This window comes from Miscanthus floridulus, chromosome 16 (genome assembly GCF_019320115.1).
Source record: "Miscanthus floridulus cultivar M001 chromosome 16, ASM1932011v1, whole genome shotgun sequence".
NCBI lineage: Eukaryota > Viridiplantae > Streptophyta > Magnoliopsida > Poales > Poaceae > Miscanthus > Miscanthus floridulus.
In genome coordinates, this window is record NC_089595.1 from 42,850,162 (window position 1) to 42,871,806 (window position 21,645).

At 43.8% G+C, this 21,645-nt stretch overlaps 1 protein-coding gene across 1 annotated transcript; it reads left to right on the forward strand.

Annotated features, from left to right (window-relative positions):
- The first annotated feature begins 9,389 nt into the window (after positions 1 to 9,389).
- LOC136510625 (uncharacterized) lies at positions 9,390 to 10,370 on the forward strand. Its single transcript, XM_066505014.1, has one exon. It carries the CDS (start codon positions 9,390 to 9,392, stop codon positions 10,368 to 10,370), a length of 981 nt encoding a protein of 326 aa, XP_066361111.1.
- Positions 10,371 to 21,645: the final 11,275 nt, after the last annotated feature.

Here is a 21,645-nt window from a genome sequence, read left to right on the forward strand (position 1 = left end):
TGTTTCGTTAAGTTCCGTTAGATATGCTTAAAGTTTTCAAGGGCGATGTTAGGTGAATTGCAAGAGAACTTGACATTCAGATGCCAACACATCAGCCATGGACATAGGACACGGTATCGACTAGTGGATGTCCCAGCATAACACTTGAATCTCTTTAAAACAAATCTGCCGTTGGATTTGAATTCCTTATCTCTTGTTGTGAAGGGAACCTTTGTTGTTTGGATTTTCCCTTGCAATACTCCCCTTATTTTGTGGTCTATGACCCCACTGCCTTCATGGCGTGTAAGTTGGTAATAGTTGCCTGGTTAAAAGCTTATGGTGCCGTGATGAAACCAAGGGCCCTCTGTGGAATAGCTACCATATGGTGACGCTGCTCGGCACGTGCTGGTATCGAGGTTGTTGACCATGTACTTTTACCAAGTTACACCGCCATATCGCTTTTGCTACAAATAATTTCCTTAAAAAGGTTCAGGTGTTCAAACGGGAAATCCACAACAGGTTGATGACATAGTGTTCTCTCAAGGTAAGCAAGAGGAGGTGGTTTTGGAGGAAGAACGTATGACATGGTCTTAGTCTACATGAAAGATGGATGTGGTCGAGTAAAGGAAAGAAAAAAAGAGTAGTAAGGGAAGTTAGCCTTGGATAGTCGGGAGTAATTGTAAAAGCCTGAGTGGATGTCATGTCTCAAGCCTGGTTTAGTTTACCGCGCTACACATGCTGGGTCATTTCGCTGCGTGCCCTATGAATGCTGTCTGTATCAGGCCCTTAGCTCCCCGTTCTCACGTGGCCACGATATCGTGTCGCACTCGTCGTCCTTGTGCACTGTGCATTTTCCTTTTCCCCAGCATCTGGTCGGCTCTCGACTCCCATGCCTCATCCCCCTGTACTAGACCCCCATCCTCTCCCTTCTTTCTCCTTTTGAGGACACAACCGCCCACACGCTTGCCTCGTCGAGCGAACCTCCCCCTATCCTCTCCTTTATTTCCCCTCTGTCGCTCGCGCAGGAAGCGCACCATGTCCGATCTTATCTCCACAGCATGAACCATCTGTGTATCCCACGCCCACTGCATCTGTTTCTGGTGTGTTGCGCCCCACCTCCGTTCGCCGCTATAAGATCCCCTTGGTCCTTGCTCTTCTTCTTCTTCATTCCATTCCCTCGCATTCAGAGCAGAGCTATGAGATCCAGTCATCACTTGTGGAATTAGGTTCGTCAGTCTGAGGTTATGGTGTAATCTAAGAAGAAGAAAGGATCCGGTTCGTCGAAGAAGTTCAAGTTCCCTTAGGGTAGTCAACCTTAGGGTTCACGATGTTTTACTTCTCCGTCGACTATTTCTGGATCTGTTGGTGCTACGCCATGTTTTGGATAATCATTATCTTGTTGTTTCTCCATTGCCCTCGTCTATCTCAACTTCTGGATTAAGTCTTGGTTGTACTAGGTTGCTCTTAACCATGTATCCCTAGATCCCCGTGTGATTTAGTATTCGAAGTCGTGTAATCTTCTGTGTAATCCCTGATCTACGAAATGTAATCGTGTTTCCCCTTCTGGTTCTTGCTTCGAATCTCGAGACGAGATTCTTTTTAAGGGGGGTTGGTTGTAACACCCCTAGTGTTACGAGCTCCTTTAGCACCGCGATTTAGGCCTAAGACAAATTTTCAAAATGAGTTTCTTGGAATTTCTGATTTAAAAGATACTTGATGTGAAGTGAATCCTGTGTGGCTTAGTTCATGGGCTTAAATAAACACCCAAGTTAAATTACTCAGTGCATAGAAATATTTAGGAATGTCGAACGACGATGCCAGCGAACAGTTTGTACTATTAGATGAAGCATGAAAATCAACTTTTATAAATAAAATAAAATCCATTAATAAATAAAATGATATATATATATGCTCACGTGTTTATTTTGATAAGCATGCTTAGTGAAACGCTTTGACCTAGTGACATGTTTATGTTTACGTATAGACTAGTTTTAGTCCCTAGATGAATTGGTAATGTAACCGCGACAGCTGCCGTCCTGACCGTTTGGATTCCCCAAATTATTGCGTCGTTGTAACACCCTTGGTGTTGCGCCTTAATCAAAACACTAAACCATATCATGAGCATCATGTTTATGTATTATTGCATGTGGTAAATGGGAAATTAAATTTTATTGCACTAATTCTCAAATTGAGCTCTAATTTACTCCTTGACCAAATACTCTCTAGCACAGCTCAATTCACTATTGTCATCCTGATGCAACTCTAGCTCTTATTATTCTTCTCCTCCTTAATTTCCCATGCACGCACTCGGAACTCGCAAGCCTGTGAAGCATGCTTCAGTATATTCTTTGGTGAGACGCAGTGCTTTTTACATTGTCGTGTCAAGCAAGTCAAGTTGGCAGCACATGACCGATTGGCAGCAACATCGCACACGCTACGCATTAATCTCACACACAAGCTCGGCCCGCTGAGCACTCCATTTGCTCGCTGCTCAGTTGCTTTGCAAATGAAGGGCAGACACATTTTCCACATAGCAGTACCGTAGCAACGTAGAAAATACTGTTCACCATAGAAAATACTGTTTACCGTGGAAAACATTGTTCACTACAGAAACACTGTTCATCCACAGCAGCACATCGTTCCCGGGCAACGTTTTTTTACCTTTAAGCAAGCTAGTTAGCCACTAACCTTACGACACGTCGCTATCGCGCCTTCGTGTCTCCTGCCTTTAAAAGGATACGCCGAGCCACCGAGCCATTTCGTTCCGCTGCTCACTTGCTTATCTCAAATCAAGTTTCTTTGTTCTTGCCCGTAAAAGCTGCGTCTATCGATTTCTCCCGAACGGCAATAATCAGCTGAGGTAGCTAGTCTGTAATTGATCTTCTCATTCTCTAATGTTTCCTTGACCTGTGGTCTCCTCCCCCATTAATTCCTTGACCTACATGAATGAACCAGCACCCCACCACCAAGCACATTTAGCCTAAAGCACACTCCAGTCCAGATGTGCTCGTTAAGTCCAAAGACCACTCAAAGTCCATCATTTGAATTAATTCACTCATGATCAAAGACCACTCAAAGTCCATCATTTGAATTAATTCACTCATGACCAAAGACCCACTCCAAGTCCATCATGTGAAATCCAATTCACATGACCAGCTAGCCAAATGCTAGCTCCACCTCCAGCCCCACGTCTCCTGCCTATAAAGGACACGCCAAGCCCGCCGAGTCGTCCCACTCCGCCGCTCACCATCTTACTCTCTAAATCGAGTTCCTCTGTTCTTGCCTGGGAAGGCTGCGCTCTGCCAATCTCCCTCTTCGAGCTGTAATCGACCTCTTTGAGCTGTAATCTCCTTCATTCTCCTTCTTCATTATTTCTAGACTCACAGTCACGTGCTGGTCAACAAGTCCAATAGCATGATTAGCCTCCTCCGATAATATCATTTTCTTCATCTCTAGAGCTCATTTGAATTTATTTATTTATGGTAAAATAAATTTTGTTAGATTCCTAAATTCATGATCTATCTGTTAGTGTAATTAGTTCATATGGTTCTACAATGTTTTAGGGTTACTTATTAATTCTGGGTTGCTTGTTAGTATTACGGTTATTTAGAGAATGAAAATTTTTGTGACACATTGGTAGAAGTGCTAGCCCTAAAACTCTTTTACAGTAGGTTCATTATATTATTATGTGCTCACTGTAATTTTTGTGGCCTTAGAATAGGTTGATAAATATGGTAGCTAGTGCACCTTGTTTTATCATATATATAGTAAATTGATATTAACAATAAGGATGCCTTTAGTTGCTAAGGTAATACATGAAATGTTTCATACCTGTTTAGTGGGGAATAATAGGTAACTTTGCGTATTAGTCATTAGAGTTAGCTTAGTAACCTGGTAGATATATTCTTATTTTAAGAGTTGTTGTTGCCGTATTACTAAGCGTTGCATCATCATTTCATGCATGTAGATAACGAGTGGGTAGAGTTCATGACTACGGGCGAGCAGGAGTACGACAAAGTCGTTGAAGAGTACGAGGAGGAGATCCTCGTGCAGGAGGATGTTTCAAAGCCGCCCATCACTGACTTTGCTGAAACCGTGCCCGCTAAAGGTAAGCCCTAGTGCATAACCCCTATTTTGCTGCAGTTTAAATTATATTTGTGCATTAAGTTTTAAGGGGTTGAATGAAACCCACTTGCATATATATCTTTATCCTATGAGTCTTACTAGTATGATAGGATCGTGTAGAATGCTATGCTACAGGACTCTGGTTGAAGTCGAGTGATTGCCTGTCACTCGTGAGAGATAGGAAATATATTACTGTATTATTATCACTTGGAAAATATAAATGGTGGAAAGGAAAAATGGTGACTGGGCAGGGATATGGTTTGGGTATTGGTGAGTGTAAGAGGTTGTGTCGCCGTGGATGCAGGGCATGGCTTGGTTACACTGTTTTCCCTGTCTGTGCCGATTAAGGATCAGTCATTGTATAAGGCTCTAGACAAGTCACAGACTTATTATCCCGAGCACATACTTGGGTATGGGCGCTTGGAAGATTTGTTGCTCTCTTGTCATGGATCCGGCTCTTTTTGGACCGACTATCAGGGTTTGTTTTTGGTGGAGGAGGTCCTTGCACCGCCCTGAGTCCGGGACTCAGGGGCGGGGGCTTGGAGTCCCAGTTTGGATGGGGACCTGGACACCCGAGATAGGAGGGTGATGGGTTGGTCCTGCTTGTGCCTTGGGTACAAGCGGGGCGTGTGTTTTCAGGGTACCCAGCTGGGGGCATTGATTCGCAAATCGCCAGGAAATCTGGTACAGCTCGTTTGTGGCCTAGCACTATAGTAAGAACTGAAGATGAAAGATGGAAGATGGAAAAAGGAACTCTGATTGCTTACCACCTACTTGAAAGTAGCACAGGTGCTTACATAGAATGGTTAGTTAATGAACCAATGTGGCAGTTTATTAAAAATCAAATATAAGGACATACGCTTAGTACTGCTTCCTGCAAATGCAATCAACCCACAAGCCAGACAGCCTTGCATATCCTTGGAGTCTTCTCTTTTCTCCTGTCGGGTAAGTCTTGCTGAGTACAATTGAGTACTCAGGATTTTATTCCCCCTGTTGTAGATGACAGGTGGAGGCTTGAGCTAACTCTTGTGTGTGGATTCCTCCTGGTGGGCTCAGAGAGTATTTCCTTTATGCTGCGATCGTAGTGTTTATTTATAACTCTCACCAAATGTTTTTTATAAATGAAAGCTTTATAATCTGTTGTCATAGCTTATATACCAATGCTTCATCATGCCATGAATACCTATTTATTTCCGCTATAACTCTGTTCACATGTTTATATTCCACTGTTCAATTAAAATGTCCGTAACTCTGATAATATGATTACATTCCACTATTATAATAATAAATATTGTACTTTGATGTTGTATTAAAAGTGATGTAAGAAATGATTAAGAATGATGTAAGCTTTATTCTCTCATTTCTGATCCTGATGGCAAAAATATGGATTTTCGGGTTCTCCCATGGGGTGTGCCAGACGGAACCAAGTAATTTAGTGTCCTCCTTTGAGTGCTTAGTGTCTAATTGAAGACAAGCACTCTTGGGAAGCATTAGATTAGGCAGTTCTACCACAGAGACCTTGTAGGACCATGCTATTCGTGTGCTCGACCAGCCCATTCATGCGGGGGTGCACCACGGTGGCCCAATCAACGCGGATATGGTATTCATCGCAGAATCAGAGGAACTTCTTCCTGGTGAACTGTGTGTCGTTGTCCATGATAATGGAGTTCAGGACTCCAAAGAGATGGATGATGTCGAGGAAGAATAACACGGCCTGCTCGGATTTGATCACAGAGATAGGATGAGCCTCTATCCACTTTATAAACTTGTCTACGGCGACAAGCAAGTGCGTGTAGCCCCCGAGCGCTCTTTTGAGAGGTCCAACCATATCGAGCCCCCAGACCGCGAACGACCACATGATGGGGATTGTTTGGAGTGCTTGGGCCGGTAGGTGGGTCTGCCAGGCGTAATATTGACACCCTTCATAGGTGCGCACAATCTGCTCAGCATCAGCCACCGCAGTCGGCAAGTAGAAGCCCTATTGGAACGTGTTTCCGACCAGGGTTCTAGGTGCGGCATGATGTCCACAGACCCCATTGTGAATGTCCTTCAGCAGTTGCCTCTCTTGTTCAATGAGAATGCAATGCTATAGGATCTTGGTGTGGCTTTGCTTGTAGAGCTCCTCCTCAACAATAACAAAAGACTTGGCTCGGCCTACGATCCACCTAGCCTCCATCTTCTCCATCAGGAGCACTTCGCGGAGAGGCCAATTGAGGTATGGGGTCCTCCAGTTAGCTAGAGGGTCGGGCTCTGCCACTAGACCTTTGTCAAGCTCTATGACTTTGAGGTCAGAGGGGGTGGGTGGTCGGTCAACCCTTGAGCCTAGGGCAAGCAGTGTGTCCTTGGTCTATCCCTATTCCTCATAGTGGACTGAAGGCTTGTGTTGATCGCTGGTGAAGACGCCCATCAGCACTGGCTCTCGGCTAGACACCATCTTCGCTAGTGTGTTGGCCTCCTCATTGAGCCACCTCAGGATGTGACTGAGTTCGAGGCCATCTAACTTGTCCTCTAGCTGGCGGACTTCTCAATAGTAAGCGCCATCTTGGTGTCGTGGTAGTTTGACTCCTTCATGATTTGACCGATGACTAGCTATGAGTCACCTCAAACGTCAAGCCGTCGGATGCCCAACTCAATGGTAATGCATAGGCTGTTGATGAGCGCCTTGTATTTAGCCACATTGTTGGAGGTGGGAAATGGAGGCGGACCATGTACTTCATGCATATGCCGAGGGGTGAAACAAAGACTAGCCCTGTGCTAGCACCTCTCTTCATCAATGACCCATCGAAGTATATCGTCTAGTACTCTTGGTCAATGGCTACTAGCGGCATTTGTACCTCGGTCCATTCCGCAATGACATCGGCTAGTGCCTGGGACTTGATGGTCATCCAAGGGGCATATGAAATGCCCTGACCCATCAGCTCGAGTGCCCACTTGGGGATTCTCCCTGTGGCATCCCGATTTTAGACGACCTCGCTGAGAGGGAAGGATGTCACAACCATCACTGGGTGTGACTCAAAGTAGTGACACAGCTTCCTCTTGGTGATCAGGACGGCATACAAGAGCTTCTGGATTTGTGGGTAGCGAGTCTTGGAGTTAGACAAGACCTCGCTAATGAAGTATATGGAGCGCTGCACTTTGAGGGCGTGTCCCTCTTCCTCCTGCTCTACCACCAGGGCGGCGCTGACCACTTATGTGGTGGTCGTGATGTAGAGTAGGAGTGGCTCTCCATCAGTAGGGGGGACTAGGATTGGGGCTTTCATTAGGATTTCCTTGACTTTGTCGTGTGCCTCCTGAGCCTCGGGAGTCCACACAAACCGATCGGTCTTCTTCAGAAGTCGGTACAGTGGGAGGCCTCGTTCGCCGAGGCGTGAGATGAAACGGTTAAGCACGGCGAGGCACCCCATAACTTGCTGCACTCCATTTAGATTATGGATTGGACCCATCCTCGTGATGCCCAAGATCTTCTCCGGGTTGGCTTCGATGTTGTGCTCGAAGACGATGAACCCAAGCAGCATGCCCCTCGGGACCCTAAAAACACATTTTTTAGGGTTGAGTTTGTTGTCATTTGCTCGTAGTTTTGTGAAGGTCTTCTCTAGGTCATCTATGAGCTGGTCGGTCTGTTTGGACTTGACCACGATATTGTCTATGTAGGCCTCAATGGTTCACCCTATGAGGTCTCTAAAACATTTGAGCATACATCGCTGGTATGTAGCTCCCATGTTTTTAGACCATAAGGCATCATAACATAGCAGAACGACCTGAACGGGGTGATGAAAGAAGTCACGAGTTGGTCAGACTCTTTCATGGCGATCTGATGGTACCTGGAGCACGCATCAAGGAAGCAGAGGGTTTCGTACACTGAGGTTGAGTCGACTACTTGATCTATACATGGTAAAGGAAATGGATCCTTTAGACACATCTTATTGAGACTCGTGTAGTCAACACATATTCTCCATTTCTCATTCTTTTCCATACAAGGACGGGATTGGCTAACCACTTGGGATGATACACTTCCTTGATGAATCTGGTCGCCAAAAGCTTTGTGATGTCTTCGCCGATGGCCCTATGCCTCTCCTCATCAAAGCGGCGTAGGCACTGCTTCATCGGCTTGGAGCCTAGCCTGATCTTCAAGGCGTGCTCGGTGACTTCCCTCAGTATGCCTGGCATGTATGAGGGTTTCCATGCGAAGATATCTCTGTTGGTGCGGAGGAAGTTGACGAGTGAACTTTCCTATTTGGAGGAAAGTGTGGTGCCGATGCACACCACTTTGCCCTCGGAGCTACTAGGGTCTACGAGGACCTCTTGATGCCCTCCATGGGCTCAAAGGATCCGGCCGACCGCTTGGAGTTGGGTGCCTCCTCGGCAGTCCCTTCCTTGATGACCATGAGCTCCTCGGAGGCGATGATTGCCGAGGCATGCTCGCAGCACTCAACCTCTCACTCATAAGCGCAGTAAGGTGGTGCCGATGGTGATGACCCCATGCAGGCCTAGCATCTTGAGCTTTAAGTAGGTGTAGTTAGGGACGGCCATGAACTTTGCGTAGCATGGTCGTCCTAGGATGGCGTGGTAGGTCCCATGGAATCCAACGACCTCGAAGGTGAGGGTCTCCATCCTGTAGTTGGTCGGATCCTCGAAGGTGATAGGTAGGTTGATCTACCCGAGTGGTACAGCTTGTTTCCCTAGCACGATGCCGTGGAAAGGCGCCCTGGTCATTCAGACGCGTGATCGGTCGATGCCCATGGAATCAAGTATCTTGGCGTACATGATGTTGAGACCGCTGCCTCCATTCATCAGCACCTTGGTGAGGCATTTTATGCCAATGATCGGGTCGACCACGAGTGGATACCTCCTCGGCTACGGGATGCTCTCTAGGTGGTCGGATCAGTCAAAGGTGATGGCGGACTCCGACCACCGGAGGAAAGATGACATGGCTAGTTCAGCCGCATAGACCTCATGGCATGTGATCTTTTGGTGGTGCTTGGGGTCATAGGCCGCCATCCCACCAAAGATCATGAGGCAGCCATCTAGGGTTGGAAAGCCGCCACCCTTCCCTTTAGTGTTGTTTACCGCCGACTCAGGCTTCTTTCTCTGGTTCCCCTCGTTGAAGCCATCAGACAGGAACCGCTTCAAGAGGGCGCAATCTTTGTATAGATGCTTGATGGGGAAGGCGTGGTTCGGGCATGGCCCCTCGAGCAGCTTCTTGAAGTGGTCACAACACGACGTCCTTCCGATCCGCTTACTCCCCATGGCGCGTCGCCGTCCCATTCACGACCTTCAAGCCACTCATGTTGCTCCTGTTCGACCCCGACTTGAACCGCGTCGGCTTCTACTACATCCTAGAGAAGAAGGTCTCATCCAAAACGCTGCCTAACGTGCGCGGCAAAGTGGCATGCAGCTCCTCGTGTGGGTGGCTGGCGCTCATGGATGAGGCAGCGTCCGTGACGCTGCTGAATCCATTCACAAGTGCCCATGCCCCCCACGTTGAGTTCCTGCCAGTAGGCGAACACGTCGCAACAGCGTCCTCATCGGAACACGTGTCTAGGGTCCACGGCTGGTGGGTCCTCCATCCCACCAATGGCTATAGGGACACGGATGCTGCAGGTAGAGCCATCAATCTAGAAGACATGAGGGACGTGTTCTTCCATGAGATCATGCTCTGGGCATTGCTTGACGCCGTCGGCCACGAGTGCATGGCCATGGCCATTCTTGGGTGCTCCACGGAGGTCGCATTCTACCAGCTTGGAGTCAACAGCGCATGGATGTTGCTCGACACCAAACTAGAGTTCTCTATGGGGTCCATCGTCCATTGCCAAGACAAGTTCTTGGCGATCGACTGCACTGGAGAAATCTCTGTCTATAGCAGCAATGCCACCGGCGCTACTCCAACCACAATGCTGCTGCCATCGCTGTCACCACCTATGGGGCTCTACCACCGTAGCTACCTAGAATCAAACGGTGAGCTGCACATTGTGGGTGCCATGGTGAGCATGTTCCATGAGACACAAAGCTTCACCTACAGCAGCGCGATCTACAAGTGCAACCTCCACGACCGTACGCCGAAGCAGTCCAGGGTGAGGGACATCGGTGATCAGACACTGTTCATGTTTAAACATTTCAATGAAAGCTTCAGTGGAACAAGTGTAGACAAGTACATGGAGAACAAAATCTACATGTCTGAGCTATTGTATGGGGATCCATACGACTTGGTCCATCGATTGGAGATCATTGATATTGCTACCGGCGCATCCGAAGTGAAGCCCATCTAGGAAAAGATGCAGGGTTCCGAGGCTCTAGGTTGGATTCGACCCAATCTCTGGAAGGATCATTGCAAGACATCAATCATCTCATAGCTTCGGACAATATCGCAAAGCTACTAAAAACTGTAACCGTGCCCTCACCTCAAATATTGTCTAGATACATGGATTACAGTGAAAGAAATGGATATCAGAGATTTCTTCCTGCCAATATAAAACAATATCTTAGCCGCATCATGGAAAGGTCTATAAAGTAGAGTTTGTGAGCTTACGACGCCGCGCACTCCATGACTATGTTAAATTCATAAACTTTGCTTTTTGGATTAAATGTCACTTTAATGTTGGTATTTAATTTTTACAGTATTGTTATCTTATCATACGATCCGTGCGTTTTTAGTATAAATCGTTAGTTATCCCATAGCAACGCACGGGCACGCTACCTAGTATCTGAAAAAGGGTAATTTCGAGTGCCTAGCCACCAAGATCGCTGCCTATAGCAGGCAAGCCAGCTAGATTGTGAAGTGATACATGCTTTGGGATGTGATCATTCTGGTGACATGATTTGGTCGCGAAGGCCTGCATAATTCAGCCTGTTCGTTTGGTCGTATTCGGCTTATAAGTCATAGCTTATCAGCCAACGAACAGTATTTTTCTCTCACACCAAATCAGCCAACAGTACTTTCAACCATGGCTTATAAGCCAAATAAGCCCAAATGAATAGGGCTATTATCATTGATCGAGGAAACACCGCTGCTTACACAAAATGTTAGCACACTGAAGGGGACCGTGACGCCTAAGAGGGAGGTGAATTAGGCAACTTAAAATTCTAACTCTAAACTATGCCCTCTTTTTCTAACCTTAGCAGAACCTATACAAAAGATAAACTATCTAAAAGTGCAACTATGGCTTTGCTAGTGAGTTGCTATCTCTACCGCAAAAGGAGTAATACAATCAATATAAATGCGGAAGCTAAAGAGCAAGGTAGAGATATGCAAACTCCCGTCGACGACTCTGGTATTTTTACCGAGGTATTGAGAAGTGCTCAAGCTTTCCCCTAGTCCTCGTTGGAGCCCCTCGCAAGGAATCCCTCACAAGGGCCAAGCTCCCTATCGGGTAACTCTATGGATAGCCTTGGGCCTTCCCCATGCGTAAGTGGGTCTCCGACGTGCCTTCCGATAAGCCTCTCCCAGATGCTCTCCGCCGTCTTAACTATCAAGCTTCCGGTCGAAGTGCCACAGGCCTTGTTCCCTCTGGTACATGGTGGCGGCCACACCACAAACGCGGTTGGTGTGATCTCATAAGACTACAAGCCCCTCCGATGTACAACAATGGTGCGCGCAAGCATCGAGTGGTAAGAGGTATGCAAACCTCACTAAACACTAGGCCTAAACCTAGAGCAAGCGCATAAGTGGTGGTCTAATCAACCTAAGCACTTCGCAAAGCACCTACGCTAATCACCTAATGAAACACAAAGCACTATGCAAGTGGAGATCACTAAAATGGTGTATCAATACCCTAGATATGTTTTCTCAGCTCCACCATGCATGTCAAATGGCCGGTTGGGGGTCTATTTATAAGCCCCACTGAGAAAGTAGTCGTTGGGGATGAAATCCCGCTTTTCTGCTACTAACCGGACGTTGATCACGTCCTGACCAGACGCGTCCGGTCATCTCGGCCGTTGGAGCCATGATTAACTGATCGAACGCTGCCAGTGTCTGGTCACATGCCATCGGACGCGTCCGGTCGCATTTTTGCTGCTCTGGAACCTCTCTGTACTCGACAAGACTCTATTGTCCTATGTCTGGTCGATCTGCCGCCAGCGTTCGGTACAACGTCCGGTCACTACTGCTGCCGAGCCTCTTGATCGGTGCATCTGGTCACTATGCTACCAGCATCCGATCCAGCATCCGATCACTTCAGTGAGCTCGTTTCTTCGCAATCTTGCATACGACTTGGTTTCTATCTTCATGCTTGGACTTTGCTTGATATCTTGGGTCTTCTCTTGTGCTTCTAAGGTCTTGCTTATGGTGTTGATCATCGGATCATCACGTTGCCTTCGTCCAAGTCACGTCTTGCATCCTATTGAACTACAAAACAATCACTTGCAAATTCATTAGTCCTAATTTGGTTGTGTTGATCATCAAACACCAAAATCCAAAGTAAATGGGACAAGGGTCCATTTTCCTTACAATCTCCCCCTTTTTGGTGATTGATGACAACACGACCAAAGCAAGCAAATAATAAAAATTTGGAATTTAAAAACTATCTACTTGCTAGGATGCAATGCAAGGGGCAAGGTTATATGATGCTAAAAGATACTACTTGTAAGACTAAAAGATACTACATAAAAACTTATCTTGCCCTTGCAAAATGTCCCCATGTGGCATTATGGATTTAAGCCTTGCTTCCTACAACTTCTCCCCATTACATAGGCAATCCATAATCCACTATCCTCCATTTCTCGGACCATTACCACTTGTAAATTATTAATGCTTGCTTTTGGTCCTCTAAATTCTCCCCCTTTGGAATCAAACACCTGAAAAGGAAGACATTAGTAGCACAAGGGAGGGTCAAACTTTGTGATCCTTTATGTGTAGAGTGGAATATGTCACAAAATTTGACTCTCACATTATATAGATTAAGCTCCCCCTAAATATATGCATACATATGGTAGAGAGCAAGGCATATGCAAATTTGGCAAATTATTGCACAAGGGAATTTAATCTATATAATGCATGGAGAAAGCATATAAATCTCAAAATGAAATCAACATGATGATATCGGTTTAGAAATACCACATGTGGAAACCAATTTGATTTCTACCACTTGCAATAGGTGGCGGATATTTGAAGTATGATGCTTAACTCCGGGGACTCCATTTTCCTTGCAATGAGACTACTACACACATGATAAGCTTGAAAAGGTGTTAGTCTCAAAGCATCCAACTTGTAGAGTAACCTCCCCCTAAATTTGTGCACACAAGTGTGGGGTACTTGTAGAAGTCAATGCACATTGATTTTAGAATCAATAATATCACTTGAAAGATGACATCTCATGAATGTGAGAATCAGTTTTCGAAGATGATATTCGGGAGAAATTATCTACAATTTGGACTTTGGCACATATTAGATGAACAATCAAAAGACAAGCTATGTGCCGTGCTCCTAAAAATTTTTAAACCATGTAGGTTTGCTCCAAGGATTAAGAATGAAACCGAGCAAGCCTACCATAAGATATACCTAGTGTATGCATGACAAAAGATATAAGCATGCAAATACAAACATAGGCATAAAAAGTAACTAGATGCTACAAGATACCAATTTGTAAGAAATACCACTTGAAGGAAGTACCAATTGAAAGTAATAACATCTAGTTACCTAATATGGGAAGGGGAATTTGGGTCCATAGTATTCACTAACCCACTTGGCAATGATTTTGTCCATCATGATGCACCCCATGAAATGCACCCATACTTTGGCAAGTCCTCCAAATTCCCATAGTCCGTTGGACTTCTCACTTCCCTTTTAGGGATCCAAACCTTCTTGGTGCTCTTCATGTTGGAAATGATTTCCTTTGGCACCCAAAAGCGTTTGACCCCATTGTTGGCTTGCTTGTTCACCTTGATGGCCACCACCTTGTCATTTTTCTTCTTCTTTAACAAGTATGGTGTGGAGGCCTTCTTGTCCACCTTGTTGGTGTAGGTGTTGGAGAGCTTGCTTGTTTGCTTCTTCTCTTTCTTCTTTGCTCCTCCCCCATTCTTCACCTTGCACTCATAGGACTTGTGACCTTCCTTGTGGCACACGTAGCAAACCACGGTTTGTCCTTCATCAAGCTTCTTCACTCCCTTGATGGTGTTATCTTGATGAAGTTGGGCTTGCTTTGCCTTGCCTTTCACTTGAGTCAAGTCCTTGGTGAGGCGAGCTACTTCTTGCTTGAGTTGCTCATTCTCCTTTGCAACCTCTTGTGTGCATGTATCTACTACAACTTTCTCAACACAAACTTGGTTGCACGAAGATGAGTCTAAACATAAATCATTACAAGAAGTAGAGGCATCCTTTTTAGACATGTTAAAGATAGAACTTTTCCTTTTAGATGCCTTGGTGGGAGTTGTACTAACGGCTTCAAGATTAGCAACTTTATTAGTTAGCTCATCACAATGTTTGCACATGGTTTCCATTTTAGCAAGCAAACTTTTATAAGCATCTTGTGAGCTAGCTACCTTTTCTTTTAATTTTTCATTTTTCTTTACAAGTTGCTCATCATTGATTGTGCATGCATTTGTTGTTGCACTAGCCTCAAGTTTCTCAATTTTAGTAGATAGTTCAACATTGAGATTAGTAAAGTTCTCAAATTGTTCAAGCAAAGTTTTATATGCTTCTTGTGAACTATCTAGCTTTCCTTTTAATTTTTCGAGCTTCTTTTGTTGACTAGTGCAAACTTTAGCATAATTAAGATTTTGTTGCACAATTTCATCATAAGAAGGCATTTCATCATCACTATCACTCTCACTAGAGGATGAGCTTTCGTTACCTCGTGCCATAAGGCACATACGAGAAGAGCTTGATGATGAATGCTTGCGCCCTCGCCTCTTGTGATGGTGTTCTTCTTCACTTGAAGAATCATCCCATGACCTTATTGATGTGAGGGCTTGGTTCTTGCACTGCCTTCTTCTTTGTCTTAGGTGTGGGCTTGTTTGGACACACTTCCACAAAGTGCCCCAATTCACCGCATCCATAGCATCCTCTCTTTCTTTGCTTATTTCTTTGATTAGTGAAGATGATATCTTGAATTTGGATGGGCACACCCTTGACATTGAACCTTTGGATCATCTTCTCCACCTTGTTGATAAGTTTGATTGATTCTTCATCAAGGTCGGAGGTGGAGGAGGAAGATTGATCATCATCACTTGAATCTTCATCATCATCATCCTCATCTTCTTCTTCATCTTCACTTGAGGAGCTTGAGCTTGTCTCAACTTGTTTGCCCTTCATCTTCATTTTCTCGCTACATGCGAGAGCTTTGCCTTTGCTCGATGAAGAGGCTTCTTCTTGACCCATCTTATGTGACATTTCAAATACCACTATCTTGCCAATGACTATGCCCGGGATCTTGGTGCTCAAGTCCTCCATGTTGTGAAGGATGATGATGATGCTTGTATATTTATTTTGTGGTAGCACGGAGATGATCTTCCTCACGATGTCCGCATCATCTAGCTTTGTTAATCCTATTGAATGGAGCTCATTGATAATTAGATTCAAACGAGAATACATATCATGAACAAGCTCATCATCATTCATCGTAAAGGAATCATAATTTTGCTTAGCTAGATAATGTTTTTGCTCACGAACATTACTTGTGCCGTCATGGAGCTCTTGGAGTTTTAACCAAATTTCATGTGTCGTATTTAAAGTGAACACTTGGTTAAACACATCCATACTAAATGATTTCAAATAAGCAATTTTTAGCTCTAGCATTGAAATGAATTTCCTTTTCTTCACTCTTCGTGGGTCTATCGAGATTCTTAATGGGTTTTATCCCATCACGAGTGACTCTCCAAACACCCAAATCAACCGCCTCAAGGTAGCAGGCCATTCTAGCTTTATAATAGGGGAAGTTAGTGCCGTCAAAGTGCGGAGGCCTAGAGGTATCCATCCCAACCACTCTAAAAAGCGTCGGCTCAATGGCGGTTAAGCCAAAGGTCCAAATTGAGCCAACCGACTCTGATACCAATTGAAGGGGACCGTGACGCCTAAGAGGGGGCGTGAATTAGGCAACTTAAAATTCTAACTCTAAACTATGCCCTCTTTTTCTAACCTATGCAAAAGATAAACTATCTAAAAGTGCAACTATGGTTTTGCTAGTGTGTTGCTATCTCTACCGCAAAAGGAGTAATACAATCAATGTAAATGCGGAAGCTAAACAGTAAGGTAGAGATATGTAAACTCCCGTAGACGACTCTGGTATTTTTACCGAGGTATCGAGAAGCGCTCAAGCTTCACCCTAGTTCTCGTTGGAGCCCCTCGTAAGGAATCCCTCGCAAGGGCCAAGCTCCCGGTCGGGTAACTCCGTGGATAGCCTCGGGCCTTCCCCAAGCGCAAGTGGGTCTCCAACGTGCCTTCAGGCAAGCCTCTCCCGGATGCTCCCCGCCGTCTTCACTATCAAGCTTCCGGCCGAAGCGACGCAGGCCTTGTTCCCTCTGGTACACGGTGGCGGCCACACCACAAACGCGGTTGGTGTGATCTCGCAAGACTACAAGCCCCTCCGATGTACAACAATGGTGCGCACAAGCACCGAGTGGTAAGAGGTATGCAAACCTCACTAAACACTAGGCCTAAACCTAGAGCAAGCGCATAAGCGGTGGTCTAATTAACCTAAGCACTTCGCAAAGCACCTACGCTAATCACCTAATAAAACACTAAGCACTATGCAAGTGGAGATCACTAAAATGGTGTATCAACACCCTAGATATGTTTTCTTAGCTCCACGCATATCAAATGGCCGGTTGGGGGGTCTATTTATAAGCCACACTGAGAAAATAGCCGTTTGAGACGAAATCCCGCTTTTCTGCTACTGATCGGATGCTGATCACGTCCTGACTAGACGCGTCTAGTCGTCCCGACCATTGGAGCCGCGATTAACTGATCAGACGCTGCCAGCGTCCGGTCACATGCCACCGGACGCGTCCGGTCGTATTTTCGCCGCTCTAGAACCTCTCTATACTCGATCGGACTCTATTGTCCTGCGTCCGGTCGATCTACCACCAACGTCCGGTCACTGCTGCTGCCGAGCCTCTTGATCGGTGCGTCCGGTCACTGCGCTACCAGAGTTCTGTCACTTCAGTGAGCTCGTTTCTTCGCAATCTTACGTATGGCTTGGTTCCTATCTTCATGCTTAAACTTTGCTTGATATCTTGAGTCTTCTCTTGTGCTTCTAAGGTCTTGCTTATGGTGTTGATCATCGGATCATCACGTTGCCTTCGTTCAAGTCACGTCTTGTATCCTATTGAACTATAAAACAATCACTTGCAAATTTATTAATCCAATTTGGTTATGTTAATCATCAAACACCAAAATCCAAAGTAAATAGACCAGGGTCCATTTTGCCTTACACACTTCAAATCATGTGATGATTGGATACTGGACAACGGTAAAACAAGTACAAGTACCTAGTGCTTGTTTGGCTCTCGTATAAGTTTGCCAGCGCCACACCTAAACTAGGCAAGTGTGACACGCCACCAGAAAAACAATGTGAAAAAATTTAAATCACAATTGTTATGCCAAAGTTTAGTTAGAAATTGAGCCAATGCAACAACACAAGTGAGACTACTAAGAAAGCGTAGCAAGCGCACCTATAGTGAATCACTGAATCTTAACCTTACGTCTAGGAAAATTGTGCGTGACAGCAATCCACATGATGATGCCTGGGTTGTTCTTTGTTTTTTAAAGGATGCCTGGGTTGTTCTTTGTTTAACGTATTAAATGACCCCTAGTTCGAAAATGTAGCTTATTTCAGTTTTGTCCTAAGCCAAACATTTTGAATTTTAACCAGATTTATTTAACAAATACACTTGATATCTACAACATCAAATTAGTTTCGTTCGATCCATCATGAAATACGACTTGATAGTATATTTGTTTGAAATTGCATATTCTAAAATAATTGTCTATAAACTTAGTCAAAGTTAGAGAAGTTGCACTTTAGAACAAAGGAAGTATAATGATAAAGTTAGCTTATCATAATTCGTATGAACAGGACAAACATCACGAATCAATAAGTCATTAATATAGACCTCATAACAGGACAAACATCACGAATCAACAAGGTATTAATATAGACCGCATAACAGTTGTCCACATAGTGTAACAGTAGATCATTAAGAATGTCACTGAAGAAACTTAACATATAACTGACCACATGGAATGTAAGGTGCTATATACTATCTTAGTTTGCCCATAAAGTTTTTTGTTGCTGAATGGTCAGTGTCGTAATGAAGTGATTCATGAACTCAAGCTCTTCATAGTGGTTTTCTATACTAATGTTTGGTTAACTGACATTTTTCAGTTTCTGCTGTAAGGAAATAGCAAATGACAATATCAATTGAGGCTGAAGGCAAAGAGACATCTAGTTGGGCAGAAAGATATCTCAATTTTGTAGGGTGGCATAAGGCATGGACAGGACCTTGGACAGGTAAGTTCCGTGTTCCAACAATTTTGCAGGACATTTTACAAGCTGATATTGCTTCTTCCAGCATAAATATTGTCCTTTTATTGCAGTTATTATCACCCTAGTTTGAGTACCACACAAGTTTGTTCTGTAGTCACATATTGAATCGAAATCTGGGGCCTGCTGCACATAAACAGGACACATGTCTATCACAATGTATAATTTAGAAACAATACTTAAAGAGAGATGCATGCGACTTATAAATGAAAGGCGGTTCCAGTTGGGAAAAAAACATAACAAGGTCTTATACCTCTTGTAGACTCACTGGATAAGGGCAGTTCATACCTAAAATAATGGAGGCTCGTTAAAATTTAAAATAACAAAATCCTCCCCAGTGATCATAAAAGTTTCTCATTGCAACTTGACCCTCTTTCCCATTCTTCTCTATCCTTGTTTAGCAAGGTTAGAGGACAAGCATATTTGGTTCCATTGGATTGAGTTTGGGCGAAGCTGGGAAGCGGAAATTACTTGCTATTAAGGAAGAATCATATTGGCACGGTGTGGTTGAACTTAGAGCTAGTTGTATCAATTGCTGTGCATAACCAAGTATCAAGAATTGCAATATTCCCCCTTGCTAGTGTCACAACATCATTTGTTGCTGACGGGGATTAGCTGTCACCATTCTATATGTTTCAAGTAATTAAAAAAAGTCAGATGATGCATTTGATGGCAATAGATGTCCCGATGGAATATAACCCGCATGCTAGGAAGAGCATTCTCCCAGCAGTACACTACTTTTACATGGACGCTAGGGATTGGGTACTAACATTGTGTCCATGTCCTTGTCACAGTATTAGGTGGATTAATTACATAGTCCTTGCAAACTAAGCGTAGCTTAGCTGGTTAGATTTCTTGTGGTGGAACCTATCCACTCAGGTTCAAGTCCTCGATTTAACGGTGTTATTAAGAACAGCGAAGGCTCCAGAGGTTTACTCAGATCAAAGTTAACATATATAAGAAAGGCAAACTAACATATATAAGAAAGGCAAACAAATTTGAACTGAATGGGAATGGTCCTTATAGTAACATGGATCAGTACATTATCAAACATGAAGGTACCTTATTTATGACGTTTTTCTTGCTTACATGATTCTTAATACAGCATACCATAAGCAGGGGCATATATTCTGATACATTAAAATCATTCTTCATGAATAAGATATTACCATACCAGCATCAATCTTTGATGGATAACAAATTGATCTTTTGCTGGATAATATGGGATCAGTATTATAAATGATAATCCATTGAATGATGATAATGCCTCACAGCCAGAGTTTAGGCTATGAGTTTTAGTAACCCAAGGAGATGTAACTTTGGGACGCCATCGCCTTTCTACTTCTACTATACAGATTTTATGGAGAATGGAGGGCACCAATGATTAAATCCAAGTCTAAATTTACATGTATACTTCTATTGGCTTTTAAAAATCCATAAAATTTAATGCATTAACATACCTTTATTTCCTGAGTGTTGTCCACATTTTATTCAGCTTACTTCAGTTAGAATTATATACAAAAAACGGTAGCAGCAGAGATAAATCTTTATGGAGTATTCCTCCTTTTTTTATTTTGGCAAAAGAAGGTGTTGGACAAATTTGAACTCTTAAATTTGCTTCTACTGGGTTTCAACTCTAGCCTACCCCAACTTGTTTGGGACTTAAAGGCTTTGTTGTTGTTGTTGTTGTTGTTGTTGTTGTTGTTGAAGGTGTTGGACAAAATTGAACTCTTAAATATAGTATTGTTTTTGTCATGTTACAGAAACCTGTAAATTCTGAATTCCGCAGCAATTTTCTACTACACTGCTAATTAAAAGGCCCTGTTGACAGACTGCAAATTTGCTTAGCTCTCTTGTGCAGTTGTTATTAGGAGTTTTACCTTGTTTTAAGCCATGTTTTGCTTCCTCTTTTGAACTCCAGTATACACATTATGACATGAATGCAACCTCCGTGAACAGTTGCTGCTGTATGCAACAGCAATAAATGCAAAGACATAGGCATGCACTACAATTTGAATGGACATTGTTTACTCAGAAATCACTGGCAACAATGCTGCTCTACAGGTACTTAAGTAACTATGATATCCTCATGTAACATGTATAACAGCACGGGTTAAGGCCCGAACCATAGGGGCAGCATCTCCATGTATGAGGGGGCCCAGCTTTTGTGACCTTTCTGGGCCGGCCAGTTGAGCTCTTAGTAAAATAACGTGGGGGCGGTCTTTCCCCCACTGGTTGAGTTTTTTTTAACATGTATAACAGCATCCCAGCATGCTGCCCTCACTGCTTGTGGTTTATGTCATGGCAATTTATAGGTTATTTCATGGCATTTGTTTCAATTTTAATTTGCCATGACTGGATATGCAGATGCAGGTCTCTTTTCTTACATGAGAGAAATGCAACAAAACTGCTCACAAGACTATGCTAGAGATATTCTAAGTAGGTTCTCATCTCAAGCCCTGATTTAAGGGTTTGTGTTCCCTGATTTTGTATGCTTAAAATGGAATTATGTGGGCCTGTGCACAAGAAGGCCAGTGAATGTAGATTCAAGATCTAGTACACTGAGTATATATTAACTATTCTCTGAAGTTATTAGTTTATTGTTTTTCAAGTTCAGCAGTTTCAGGTCTTGATATATTCTTGAATTAATTGATCAGATATTCAGACCCCTTCTCAAATGATAGTATCATTCAGCATGTTACATTTATCAAAGTGTAGTATAAGTATGGAGCTAATATTTATCTAGCTCTACTTTCTGAACTTGCATGGTTACAATCTTTTAAATTTCTATAGATTATAACTCATTTTAGCTCTGTTCTTTTAGGTGCACTGCTTATATTGAGTCAGTGACCAAATTTTAATAATCAGTTGTGGTCTGAACCCATGTTACTGTTGTTGGAATGATACTGCACATTGGACACCATATCATCTATTTTCTAATGGCTTAGATGCTCAGTAGTTCTGCCATTATGGCATACACTTCCTTATAATGTTGGATATAAACGCATGTTTCTCTGCTAATAGTTTAGTCCCTAGCCCATTCTATTGATTGCAGCCATCAAATTGT